Below are 13,982 nucleotides of genomic sequence, written 5' to 3' on the forward strand. Positions count from 1 at the left end.
GATTTCCTCAGTGGCCTGAAGAATGGAACAGGAATTGCTCCTGATAGGCTTATGGATCACACAAAAGAGCTGAGCTTTGACAGGAAGAAGCATCTAGACATGCAGTTGGATCATTCAAAGCATCACTTGAAATAATTATTGCAAGAGTAATGGATTATAAGAGGTCTTTTAAACCATACCTATATGGCATGGAATTCCAGAAAGAACTTAAGTACGTGATATTAGATAAGATTAATTTAAGCATATGCTTACAACTTTTTTATGAGTTTGAATTTTTCAACTCCTATTGATCTGTTTTTACCAGTGTTTAATAAAAAATAAAAATAATTAACGTCTGAGGATAATTTTTATCTATCTTGAATGCTTAAAGCTTAGCTGTATGCTTTGCAAAACAGGCTGCATGCACTTTATAAATGTGGCAGGTGGTATCTATGTTAAAATATTTCTAGTAAGCATAAAAAAAAGTTTTCTAAAGCTGCTTATCTTTATGACATTAAATATGCCAATGAAGCAAAAATAGCCAATTTGTAATATAATTGGGAAGACTGTTGCCTTTTCTATGCATGGTGTGGTATGTGTTGATGTCTACAAAATGAAGATAGAAGACCTCAGATTACCTGAGTGACATCATTTAAAATTTAAGTTATGTAGCGTTCAGGTGGAAGGGAAACTGATACTGTGGGGCTTTAGTGCATTACTTTATCAGAGTCTTGTGTGTGTGGTGCAGACTTGTAGCAGCATGATAAAAAGTATGTCTATCTTGTATCCTGTGAATGATTCCTCTGGAAAATGTTGTCATAGGTCTAATTTATGCAATATCTTTTATAACCATGTTCAGCTCTAGGCATGCGTTTCTCTAAACATAAAACAAGCTGAGGTAAAAAATGGTAAATAAAGGGACCATAAAAGTTAAGACAGACCATTAGCTGACCAAACACATCTTGAGACAGTGCAGTCGCTGCCAAAAACACCTGCTACTGAAACACTTTCGATAGATAGCTTTGCCAGCCTTCACTCTAGGTTGTAATTCAGCGGATAAAGAAGAGAAAGAGGAGAGATGGTGGGAAAAATGTGTATTCATGTGATAATTATGTACAGTCAAATACTCAGCTGTAGAGAAAACTTTAAGGGTAATAAGCAGAAGTAAAATACACTTCTGCTGAAATAGAAGAGGAAAATATATACCAATTGTGAAAACAATGCAAATGTACCCAGTGAAAGGCATTAATTTCACACTAATTTAAACCAACTGTGTCCTTTACTAGGTTTGCTTCTAGCAAATCAATTCCTTTAGTTCCTTGAATGATTATAGCAACCCAAGTGGTGGCATTGTTTATTTTGTATTTGAAGAAGTCACATTAGCTTATGAGGTGGGGATGTTTCATGATTGCTTCAGCTTTTTTGTGGAATAGAGGGAATGGAGCTGTGTGGCTGGCAAGGGAGTGGAGATAGAAATGACATTGCTTCCAGCTAGGGAGTGGTAAGAGAGACCTCCTCTTGGAGGCAGCTCTAAAATTGCAGTTTTAGCTGAATGTAAATCTTAAGAAACAGCAAAAATTAAGGGAAGAAAGAGGGAAAAAGAAACCATAATGAGAAGGGAGTGAGAAAGTAGCTCTTGTATCTGCAGTGAACATAGCCTTTGAGTGAAGCTGAGAGGATATAGAGTGGGCTTGTTTTTCTTAAACAGTAAAGCTGGGGGAAAATGTGAGTACAATTTTTCTGTCTTTTCCTAGTTTATCCTTTAGGATCCTTAAATGTAAGATGATAATTGCCATGTTAGGTTGAGCCACAGTCCAACTAAACCGTTATCCTGGATATATATATATATATATATATGGGATAAGAGCTAGTAGGAAATGTTTAGGGAGAACTGTAAGAAATGCAGTATATTTAGGGGGAGCTTTCTCCTTATCTTTTGAGGTGCTGTTTTTTTCCCATGGCACAGTAATAAATATCTTTAAAAAGATCATGCACTCTCTCTATGGGAAATGAGGTATTTTCAAAGCATTTTACTTCATGATTGGGTAGCTAGATATGATTTCTTAACTAAGGTGAATAGTCAATGCTATGAAAACTGTTGAACACAGAACATAAATTGTCTGTAATACTGCAAAACAATTAATTGCATTCTTTAAAACAAGTGATGGATTAGAAACCACAGGCTTTCCCTACCATAAACAACACCAGAAGCATTATCATTGCAATGCAGAAATTGGTTAACTAACCTTTAAAGCTGTATGTGAAGCTGGAATGGCCATGTGAACTTGTTGCAGCTTTCCAAAAAATTAATTAAATCATATTAAAGTTTGCCAATTTTTAATCTGTACAGTTACTCTAGACCTAATGTCAAGCTCCTTAGATAATGCTACCAAGAATGTCTTTGTGGGCAAATCTCTTCTCATGCACACAGTTATTCAAGATACCCTCCTGGAAATCATTGTAATATTTAATTAAAATGTTAAAATACTTAATTACTGTAAACCACAGGGGATACAAATGTTGGAAGTACATTTAAGATGAGAAAGAAAAGTAATTTGATTTTCAAGTCTTGATGATGTTATTAGCAGTAGCATCAGCACTTTACCCTTTTTATTGTTTAAAAACTGATTAACTGCAGCATTACTGTAAAACAAGACAATATAAAAAGTTAATAGGCATTTTAATACCTCACACTAATACAATCTGACAGTGTGGAAATGAATGCCTTTAAGCATATCTGTAAGTTTGTTTGCTATGTTACTGCCTCATTATTTGGAGGGATTTTTTTAATTACTTTTGTTGTTCGGTGTGGTTGGCTTTTTATTTGTTTATGATAGGCAGAATGTTTCCTTTTGGAATCCGTGCTTGGCAGAATAGTATGAGGGGGAGAGCGTGAAATCTGGTATATTTTTCAATAAACTGATGTAAGATATAGAGAGGGCAAAACACTTGAAATGATCCAGTATTTTTATGGGAGTGTTATTAGTTTAAAGAGAAATTAAACTGATCATGGAAGATACAGGACTGACAGCCAAAAGCCTATTTGGGAATGTTATAAACTGATTTATGCTACTGGATTGGTCTTTTGAGAAATTAATAGTAATTAAAAAATGTTAGAGGGGAAAAACTGCAGGCCTGTTTAAGCACTGTGTATTTCATGGCTCTTAATTTATAGAAAAATGCTTGCTCCGCTTGTCTTAATTCATGTTTCAAAATGTGCCCTAAGCCGATTCATGGCTGTACTACCATCTGTAACATATGTATCAGGTCAGAGGAAGAAGCATTTTGAAACTCATGTTTGCATACTTGTCTAGATCACTGCTGTCAGACTGGCTCTGGTCCTGGGGACAAGGTACAAAGCAGAATTCACCTGCATGTGTTTCTCCTCTGATTTTTGCTGTGGTATGCGTGAAGGAGCAGGAGGAGGCGGCAGCTACCAGTGGATGATTACTAAAGATCTTGGTGTAATGGTATTGGGGAACAAGGAGAAAGGGGGCTGGACAACCTGTATTCCAAGGAGACTGGGGATAACTGTTCTAGATAGTTGTCGTCAATGGAGTACATCTTCTGTAGTACTGCTATAGCATCCACATGCACCATGGAAACAGAAAAAATTAAGGAGTTGGCTGTTGATAGTAGAGGATGCAAAGAAGTTTTGGGAGGCTAATTTATATAGGCTTCCTCCTTCCTAGCCACGGGGGAGATGCTCTTTTAGACAGTCGTGGAGAACATGAGCCTAAAGTAGCTTCTTCAGAGAGGTTCTCATAATTTTGGTTAGAGGAAGTCTAGTCATGTCAGCCTCTTAGGACTGAGTTTAGTCTTTCTCATCATAACCCTTTGCCCTCTCTGGTGCTCCAGTGATGCAACTGCAGTGAAGCACTGCCTTCTGTTCACTTATGGTAATCGGAGCTCATTGTAAGAATTACAGCTGAACGATTGAAGGTATTAGTACATCTGAAAACATACAGATTTTTTTGTTTTGGAAATGCACTGCTAAGTATGAACATTGTATTTGAGCTTCAAGACAGGCTGGTCTGTAAGCCATTTGGACTTCTGGGAGTTGTGAAGAATCTTAATTTTCTACAAATACAGAGGTTGGTGCTATTTAAACAAGACCCAAACCCTCCCCACAAAAAAGCCTTCAACCTTCCCTTTTTATCTTTCACCCCCTTTGTGTACTATGGTGAAGAATTCAGTTTGTAAATTGTTTTCGAATTTTCCTTGCTTCGATTTGCGGTGTGTCAACTCATAAATTTTAGGCTAAGCAGAAGAGGAAGTTTAAATGGCTGAAGTTTATACTCATATTCCAGATAATGTCTGAAAGATGAGAAATTCAGAAAGCTACTGATGTTGCCTATAAAGTTTTACGTAAATGCTCTTGTTCCAAAGCTTATGTCAATGTAAGGCTTTCTTTAGTATTTTAGTGCTTAGTTTTTTGCTGCTACAGTGAATTTATCTAGACTTTTTTTTTCTCTTAAACCAGAAAGAGCTCTGCAATATGATACTTGACTGCTGTGCTCAGCAAAGAACATACGAGAAATTCTTTGGTTTACTGGCTGGGGTGAGTTCTCTTTTCAGTTTTTATACTTTATGAACTACTTTTCAGATTTTACATTCCAGGACTCTGTCCAGCTCTGGAGCCCCTAACACAAGAAGGACATGGGACTGTTAGTGGGTCCAAAGGAGGGCCATGAGAATTATCAGAGGGCTGGAGTACCTCTTCTGGAGAGAGTTGGTGTTACTCAGCCTGGAGAAGAGAAGGTTGAAGGGAGACCTTATAGCAGCTTTCCAGTATTTGAAGGGAGGCTACAGGACAGCTGGAGAAGGACTTTTAACAAAGGCATGTAGTGACAGGATGAGGGGCAATGACTTCAAACAGGAAGAGGCTAGATTTAGATTAAGCATTAGGAAGGAAATTCTTCATCATGAGGGTGGTGAAGCATTGGAGCAGGTTGCCTAGAGAAGTTGTAGACACTCCACACCTGCCCATGGCAGAAGGATTGGAACTAGATGTTCTTTAGGGTCCCTTCCATCCCAAACCATTCTATGATGCTGTGATAGACCATTTCATTGGTTTGCTCTCTTTTTTATGTCAAACTCAAACTAATATTCTTTTTACCATTATGAACATGGTTATATTAGTTGGTTGGTTAGTGGATTGAATTAACATTTTGATTGCAATAAGCATAGTGAATGCAGAATGAGAAAGCACATTTTTCACTTTATATCATTACTTTTTTTGCCCCACTCTGTTCATTATGGTAGGACAATAAAACACTGCCAAATGATGGTACTAAAAGGAGGTAAAAATATTAAGTTACCAGAAGATAGCCTTTCAGTAGTGCTGAGGGTTAATTTTGGAAACTCATGTCTTTTATCACTTCATTCAGAGCTGCTTAGTAGGTTTTATTTAGAGCACATGAATGAATACTTACTGTCCCAGGGTTGTGGGTGGCTTCTTGTATATCTTTTTAACAGCTAGCTCTCTGGTTTTGTGCAACTAATTGCTAATTTAGTTGCACTTTAAAATTCCCTATCTATGATATTGACAGATCTGAATAGTTAAGATAAATCAGTTGTCTTCACCAGGGAGCATGTTATGCTTAAATGCTTCTGGTGACAGTCAATTACAAAGCACTAGCTATATGAATCTACACATTCAATAGAATATTAATGTTAATTTCCGTGTTCTTTGGAATATTTATGTCCGAAGTGTCTTACCTCTGTACTCCATGCTGCCTATCTCACTGTAAATAGTCATTCAGTGATGCCATGGAAAAAAAAATTGTCTGATAGGGTTGCATCAGGTGAAAATACTGTGTCTGTGGAAGTACAAGAAATTGCTGGTTAATTTGCTCTAGTTCAAAACTGATAATTACTGCTTTGCAATGCAGATGAGTTTCTTGTTCTGACAAACTGCTTAAAAAATGTATCCATTTGAAGGTATTTTCATCTCCTCCAAGGGTTTTTTTTTCAAAAGGAAAATCTTGTGGTAAATATTTGAACCATTAGGTCACTTACAAGTAGGTTTTTTTCATATGTAACACGTTTAATCTGTTTTTTCAAATTGTACAATTTCTCAGCGTTTCTGCATGTTAAAAAAAGAATATATGGAATCCTTTGAAGCTATTTTCAAAGAACAATATGATACCATTCATCGTTTGGAAACAAACAAACTGAGGAATGTTGCCAAGATGTTTGCTCATCTACTGTACACCGATTCAATTCCCTGGAGCGTAAGTAAAAAAGACTATGGTCCTGCACTTCTTTTTCATTAATTAATCTCCAGTGTTCAGAAATAATATATAATACATTAGCTTTAGTATTTATTCTTTAATTTGGAACTGCCTGTCAACCTGGTTTAAGTATCTTCTCAGACACTGAACTCTATGTTACTCCGTCTCTCTCTTGTGCATCATTATCCTACCTGCCCCCATTTTTATGTAGCTGATTTGTTATTTTGTGGAACACAGATGGAATTGGTTGATTAAAATGTACTACTTTTTTTTAGCATTTTGAACTTCTAATGAGCAATGTCAATAGCAGAACTATCTCCAAAAAACCAAGCCCAGAGAATTCTATGAAACATAAGATACACAATTTTAAAAGGTTTATAAGAAATTTTAAAATGCTGCCATTTTGTGATTTAAGTGCCAAACAAATAAAAGCAGCCTTGTTTTCTGAGCTGCAATAATGAAACATTAAAAATGAAGAAATATTAAAGTAATTTTTCATACTGTTTTATTCTGGTTTCACAGCCTAATCTCATTTTTCAGGGACACACAAGTTAGTCTAAACATTACACCCCTTTAGGACCAAATCTCTCAACTTCTCAGAAATCCACCTGACTTTCTAATAGGGAGCTTTCCTGGCTGATACAAATCTTAAAACAATTACTAGTGTAACTGTGATCTGAAACTCTTTTCACAGTAGAAAAGGATTTTTTGAGAAAGAGAGCCTTGACCAGCAATTACGTGGTTTATGTTTTTGAAAGGGGGGGTGGGGGGGAGGAGGTGGGGAAGGGAATTAAAAAAATACCACTCTGTATTAGTTATTTCAGAAGAGCAAAAACTTTTAAGATAAATGAAAGAATGTATGTTTAAACTTAAATAGTTAGGAAACACTCTTATTTTTCCAATTATTTTCAGGTCCTCGAATGTATAATACTGAGTGAAGAAACTACAACATCTTCCAGCAGAATCTTTGTCAAAATATTCTTTCAGGAGCTCAGTGAATATATGGGACTTCCTAATCTGAATGCAAGGTTAAAAGATGAGTAAGTTGGAATTTTATTTTCCAAACTATCAATTTAATTAGCTTCTTTATCTGAGGAAGTACAGATAAGAACTCTTGTTTTCCAGTTCAAATAAAACTGCATTTTTGTAGCTGCAGTGCTTCAGGAATAAGTTCATGTATAGAGATAGTCATTGCAGAGTCCCATTAAGCATTACTTTTAAGTTTTGGGCCTGGTATCTGCATGACTTGGCAACATGTATCTTTTTTTTCCTAATGATACTCAACTTGTGTAAGAGTGTTCCAACTGCAAGTCTATTTTTATGAATTGTCAGCTCTACAGCTACATTCTGGCAATATTCCTTTCAGTTGCTTGAGCTATCCTCCTGTAAGATGGGATTCTCTGTGTGATGAAGAACTTAGTAGATGCTCTAGCTCATGTAAACTTATATTTGAAGCTATACTTATTAAGTCCTATTTGATGGGATTTCAGCATAGATACCTAGACCATGGAACTTCTTGGTCAATAAATGTTATCCTTTGCTGTCACAGAATATTGTGATCTCACAGGTCTCTTCAGAGTTTCACAGAATCAGGCTTTCTGTTGTCATAATTTGACAGTATGTATGGAATTCTTCCATGTGTGAGGTTTGGTTTCATAGAATAGCCAGTTTTTAAATAGCATTTTGATCACACATATCAGATAAAATCAATGAAAGTATTGAAAAATGTACAAAGAGAAAACGTCTGCTGTCTTTTCAGTTTATTAATGTCAATAAGAACTAGTGCTAAGATGGCATGGTCTTTAATTGAGATATTTTTTTCTATCAGAACACTGCAGCCTTTCTTTGAGGGATTATTGCCTCGAGATAACCCAAGAAACACTCGCTTTGCCATCAATTTCTTCACATCTATTGGCCTTGGAGGACTAACGTGAGGAACACATTTCTGATTTGATATTTATTTTAATCTCCTTCTCTCCCTCTTAAAAAAATTAAAAATTGAATTTTCTTTTGTTTGTTGTTAATTAGGGATGAATTACGGGAGCATCTTAAAAATGCACCAAAGATGATAATGACACAGAAACAAGATGTCGAGTCGTCAGATTCCTCTTCATCTTCAGACTCAGACTCTTCATCAGATTCTGATTCTGATAGCAGCAGTAGTAGTAGCTCAGAGTCATCCAGCAGCAGTGACTCCTCATCTAGCAGTGACAGCAGCAGCGACTCAGGTACTTAAACACTACATGTAACTGTATGCTTCTCTTTTATTCTATGCATCCATTTATTTCTATATATATAGAAATATTTACTTGTTTTGAGGCAAAAGCATCTACAGACTATATTTGTTGCTCTGCTTTAAGAAACTAATAACTTTTTTTAAAAGAAAAGTTACAGAGTTTAAAATATTAAATATTGCCTATGGAAATTGATTTAATGATTTAGAAAACCTGAGTTCCATTTGTAGTCTTAAGTATATAGGTGTATATATAGTATATAGGTTACTTTGTTGTTCTCGTTTTGGTTTTTTGACACAATACCTGTTGCACAGTACTACGTTTCAGTTTAGTGGAGGATGGAGGGATTAGAGTCATACTGTATTAATAATCTCTATGAGATGCTTACCAGTGAACTGTAGAGAGTAATGTCTGCAAGCTTTTTTTTGCTTGGCTTGATTGAGTGAGGTTGATATTACTTGTGTCCTTCTCTGTAAATATGTGCTGCTTCATGGGTCAGAAATGACATTCTGGCAGTGTGTTTAAATTTTATTCTTTCCAAATAGCCATTTCTAATTCCACTTCCTCAGGAAGACTTTGTGTGGTGGTTCTTGTCTGTAGAGAAATCACATGAAGTGTCACAAGCATGGCTTAATCTGTAAAGTACATGCAAGTACAAGTTGACGTGTGCAGTCTCCCCCATTGTACGTAACATGAGCAGATGATAACACAGCATGACTTTCTGTAATACAGAAGCTTGCTGACTCAAAGTTAATTTGATTTATTATGTGCCGTTGAAATGAAAATGTTGGTTAATAAAATAAAAGCAGTAAGAAATGTTTATGCTTTGGAAATATCTTTTTGTTCTCCTTTGCAGACTGATCGTGCAAAGTCTGATTTGTGTGTCATTGCATTAATCGCATTAGTGACAACAAAGCAGTAGAGGAGGGCACAGTTAAACAGGGTCAGAGAAGGCATTACTGGTTCAGCAAAGAGCCAGATGGCCCCTGCATAGACAGCTGCAGCTCTGCTGAGCTGCTTGATAGGAACCAGAGAGGGAAGTCCTTAGTGACAAACCAACTGAGCCTGCAGTCTGCTAGCGTGAACACTTTATTTCAGTAAATTTAGGACCTTCCCTTTACTGCTTGTCCTTTCTCTATTCAGGAAGATATTGATTAAAATTTGCATTTTGATATCTTTGTAGTCTGGTTTCACTATTTTCCTGGTTCTGGTCAGAACATTAATTGGAGAGAACTGTATTCTTTACTTGGTTGAGGACCGTTACTTGTAATAGTTCTGAGTCTTCCTGCATTTGCAACTTTTGAAGTCTTTAAAATAACTTGGTAGAATTGGAAAGCATTTTTCAGAAAGATATTTGACTGTTTTAGCAGAGCAGGGTATGAGAGAGAAAGAAAACCTGCTGAGTAGAAATTGAACACAGACCTGAATTAGAGATTACTGTTTCACTGACAGTTCATGTGTGGAACTTCACCAGCTAACTGAACTCAGCACTTCTCTGGAGAGGTCTGTTATCAAATCAGCTTGTTCCTTTGTACTTACTTTCTGAGCTAGGGAAAACACAGTTTAAAAGAACTTAGTGCACTGGAAGTATCTGAATTGGTGCGTCATTGTGTTTTATCAGAATGCCAGGAAGCCTTACTTCTGACATGATGCTAGCCAACTGCTGTAGCATTTGGATATTTGATGTACTACTAAATCAGTTTCTGGCTGTGGTATTTCTCCAAAGGTGATTAGAAAGAGTTAGTTGATATGATACTATAGTTTGTACAGTAAGGTTGTTCCAGATGTTTTTTGACAATAAATACTGCTGTGTGAGAGCAAACAGAAGAGCCTGTTCCACTGAGATGAGCACTGCTGGGTGTTTAGAAATAAGAAGTTAGCTTTAATCTTAAATTGTTGACAAAGCTGTCACTGCTTCTCCTGAAAAGGAGCCAGAGGACCATTGTTACACTGCTGCACTACCACTGTTTCAGTCCCTTTCAGTATGCTTCTCATTTCTCATAGGATAGTGATGGAGATTTTCCCCCATCTGCTGTTTTTAGTCTCCACTGACTGATAAGCTTTTCCAGGAAGTAATTTGGAAAGTAAATTATTTTAAGAGAGTGGATAGTCTGGGAAAAAGTGGTATTTCTAAAACCAGCTATTTGCCAGAGTGCTTTAATGTATGTCATTGCAGCCTGTTTTAGTATCAATTCAACAAGAGGATGATGATGGCTAGAGGTTTAGCAAAAGTCAGGCATCACTGGCAGATAGCTAGTGGATAAAAAAACTGTGATGGATACTTGTCAGTGGCAGCCAGATCTGTACAAATTTGAGTTGTTTCTTCTTGAGTAATTAACTGGGGAGGAGCCGTCCCCATTTTCCATTACAGAAGTATATCTTACATACCCAAAAAGTTCTTGGGTCGACAGGTTTGTAACAGTGATGTGATTGCTTAGTAATATTTTGCATTCAAGTCCAGATTTCTTGGGGTTTTTTGTAAGTCAAGGAAGAAGTTTTCTTTTGGTTTGAGCTGCATCATATTTTTGATGTGTGTTAAACACTGTAAATGGATGAAATGCAGAAGGCCATTCCCTGATTTCTTGTTTGTGTGCTTTTAAGGTTTTGTGGTGGTGCGTTGTGACCTTGCTTTTTGTTACAATATGGTTCTTGTGTTAGTAATAATGTAGTTACCGAGAAATACTGAAAGCATGGAGGAAAATGGAGAATAGTCATGGTCTTGATATTCAGTTCACACTTCTATGAAGAATTGATGAAAAACAAAAAGCCTGTAATACAGACAGGCATTTAAAAATTATCAGTACCTGCTGAATTAAAGTGTGGGTGAATTTTCCCCCATTTCATGAGACGATCGGTTGTGGGTGGGGAGGAGCAGTAAAAACCACACTCATCATTTTGAAACCTTTGTCCAGGTACATCCCATGAAGAAGGTTTTCTGACAAATAAATAAATCTAGAACTTTCTATGTATGTTAACAAGTTTAATAAATGGGCATTGAACCTTATTCCTATAATTTGTTATTATTTCAGATGTTCCTAAAGCCAAAAGGAAGAGAGTGCAAAAGAAAAATAGAGAATCTGATAAAGTTTCCAGGAAAAAACAAGAAAGGAAAAGGAAATCCCTTGAAAAGAAAATGGGAAGGAGGCAGCAAGAGGAAAGAAGTGATACTGAGAGCAAATCAGAAAGAAATCATCAAAAATTGAAAGAATCACACAGGAGAGATGATGTATCAAAGTATCACAGAGATGAGTCCAATGGCAGAGATGGTTACCACAGTGGAAAAGATAGGCACCATGAAAGAAGTAAGGATCTAGAGAATAAGCACAGTAATTCAAAATCGAAGAATGCAGAGAGAAGAGCTTCTTTGTCTGATGACGAAAATTACAGACAGTGGAGCAAAGATAATGGACATCGCAGCAGAAAAAGAGAGAGGTCCAAATCCAGAGAGAGAGCCCATAACAACTCTAGTCCAAGAGAGGAGGAACAAGACAACCGGTACAGAAATGGTTCCGAGAAGCACCGAGAGAAGTACAGCCGCCACTCCGAGCAGTACAGGGAATCCAGAAGGAATGAGGACAGGCGAAGGGAGAATTCCCCACACAGACGAAAATAGTACCTGACCAGAGCGTGACATAAACGTGCATTTCTGAGCTGGTAAAACTGTGTTTTGAAATCTATTGCTGAACTTTCTTTAAAAAAAAAAATATTTTGTACAAAGTGATAGTTTGCATTTGTAAATTTTATCAGACTTTTTCAGATTTTCAGTACCCTTTTTTTTAATAACTGCTGCCTTGAGTTTTTCTGTTAAATTCTTCCTTTAGAGAAATGAAGCTGTTTATTTTGTGAATAAAACCATTATGATCTCAGCAAAATGGGTGTTTCTGTCACTTGGTTTACGAATATTTGTAACTGCAACTTTCTAGTCTAAAATGCATTGTTTTTTAACTGTGTTAATTGGAAGTCAGTTACTGAGGCTGCAGCGATAAATGTTAAAAGATTGCAATGTAAATGTCACCTGAGAAGGCTTATAAAAGTTCTCAATCAGCACAAGCGCTTCAGGCATTCTGTAGCTGTATATTCTTTCAGCTTCACAAACATGAAACGAGTTTGACCAAGTATTTCAGGTTGATTTATGTTTTGGCTTTTTTGTCTTCGGGAGTTACAAATTTTGGAAGCAGTTTTAAATGTCACATTTGAAAGTGTGTCAACTTGTTCTGTTACTTTTCACAGTGTTTTTTAATATTGTAACATCCTGAGCTAGTTACGCTTGGCATCTTAGGGTAAAAAACGGGTGGTTTGTTTTGTCGGGGTTTTTCCATCTATGTCTTTGATTTTGAAGTCATAGACTTCAACTCTGGCCCTACAAAAGAAGTGTTTAAGGAACATGTTTCCTAGTGTATTAAAAAAAAAGAAAAAGAAATCAAAAAGAAGTGTTTCAAATCTTTGTAGATGTTTTGAATTACATGGCTTGAAGCATTAATGTTATTAGAAGCAAAGTTTACCCAGAAAAATCCAGTTGCTGCAGTAGTTCATAGTACAACTTGTCTTACCAGGAGTCATTTGAAGCAACTAGCTCAACATTCGTGTATGAATAATGAATCAAAATCATCTGGTTAAGACTGAATCTCTGTTAGTAAGTAAGGAAAATATTTGAAGGCATTTAGCTTGAAATTGGAAATAGTCTGGAAATGGTCAGTAGGAAAGACAGAGGTGATACTTGTCACTCTTTTTTTAACTTTGTAAAAAGAGCACCATTGCAGGGGATATGAGAACTTACACATTTCGTGTGTAACTCATGATTCATCTTGTATAAACAGAAAATATTTGAGCTGTTTTATAACAGAAAACAGAACAATTCCTAAGGAAATAGATCGGTTTCACTTGAATCTTGTCACAACATTTTTCTAAGAAAAATGGCACATTTTAGAATTTTTTCTGTATTTGACAGAATTTATTTCTGCAGGCTCTCATGTAATATAAACATTCTCAGTCGACAACATTCGCATGAAAAATTAATTCATTGCAGAGGAAAAAAAAGAGGGTTTCTATCTTGCTGTACCACAGCTAGAAATGCTTTGGTGGCATTGTTGTTTAAACTGTGGTGGTCTTTTGTTCAAAGCATTTCTCATTCTCAAAATGACTTATGCATTTTGGCAATGTGTGTTAATTCCAGGAGAAACTAATTTTAAAGAATGCTTTCTACAAAGAATGCTGCTGGTAATTGTTATGCTTCTTTGATAGCTCTCTATAAACTATTAGAAATGATCTGTACTTCATAATGGTTTAATTGTACAAACTTACGTAATTTATCTAGAGTAACACTTTCCTTGCTACATTATGGATTTAATAGCATAAATTTTAGTAACCCATAACTTGAGATATTATCTTCACGTTTAAAAGCTTAAGTACATTTTTAATAAATGGAAATACATGAAAACAATAAATGTGAAAACATGAAAAATAAAACATTTGATCTCAGAAATGCTGGTTAGAAAATGCCAGCTTAAATATCTCTAATTCTTTGTTATTTTGT

General features: G+C 36.1%; 1 protein-coding gene across 1 annotated transcript in view; it reads left to right on the top strand.

Moving 5' to 3' along the window:
- CWC22 (CWC22 spliceosome associated protein homolog) overlaps nt 1–12,853 on the top strand; it is a 30,690-nt gene extending 17,837 nt beyond the window's left edge. The window contains exons 15-20 of the mRNA XM_054173954.1: nt 4,463–4,540; nt 6,063–6,215; nt 7,128–7,255; nt 8,044–8,145; nt 8,244–8,443; nt 11,479–12,853. Of these exons, the coding sequence (XP_054029929.1) occupies nt 4,463–4,540; nt 6,063–6,215; nt 7,128–7,255; nt 8,044–8,145; nt 8,244–8,443; nt 11,479–12,062 (1,245 nt within the window). The 3' untranslated portion in view covers nt 12,063–12,853. The remainder of the gene's footprint in view (nt 1–4,462; nt 4,541–6,062; nt 6,216–7,127; nt 7,256–8,043; nt 8,146–8,243; nt 8,444–11,478) is intronic.
- The last annotated feature ends 1,129 nt before the right edge of the window (nt 12,854–13,982 follow it).

Source organism: Dryobates pubescens, chromosome 2 (genome assembly GCF_014839835.1).
Source record: "Dryobates pubescens isolate bDryPub1 chromosome 2, bDryPub1.pri, whole genome shotgun sequence".
Lineage (NCBI taxonomy): Eukaryota > Metazoa > Chordata > Aves > Piciformes > Picidae > Dryobates > Dryobates pubescens.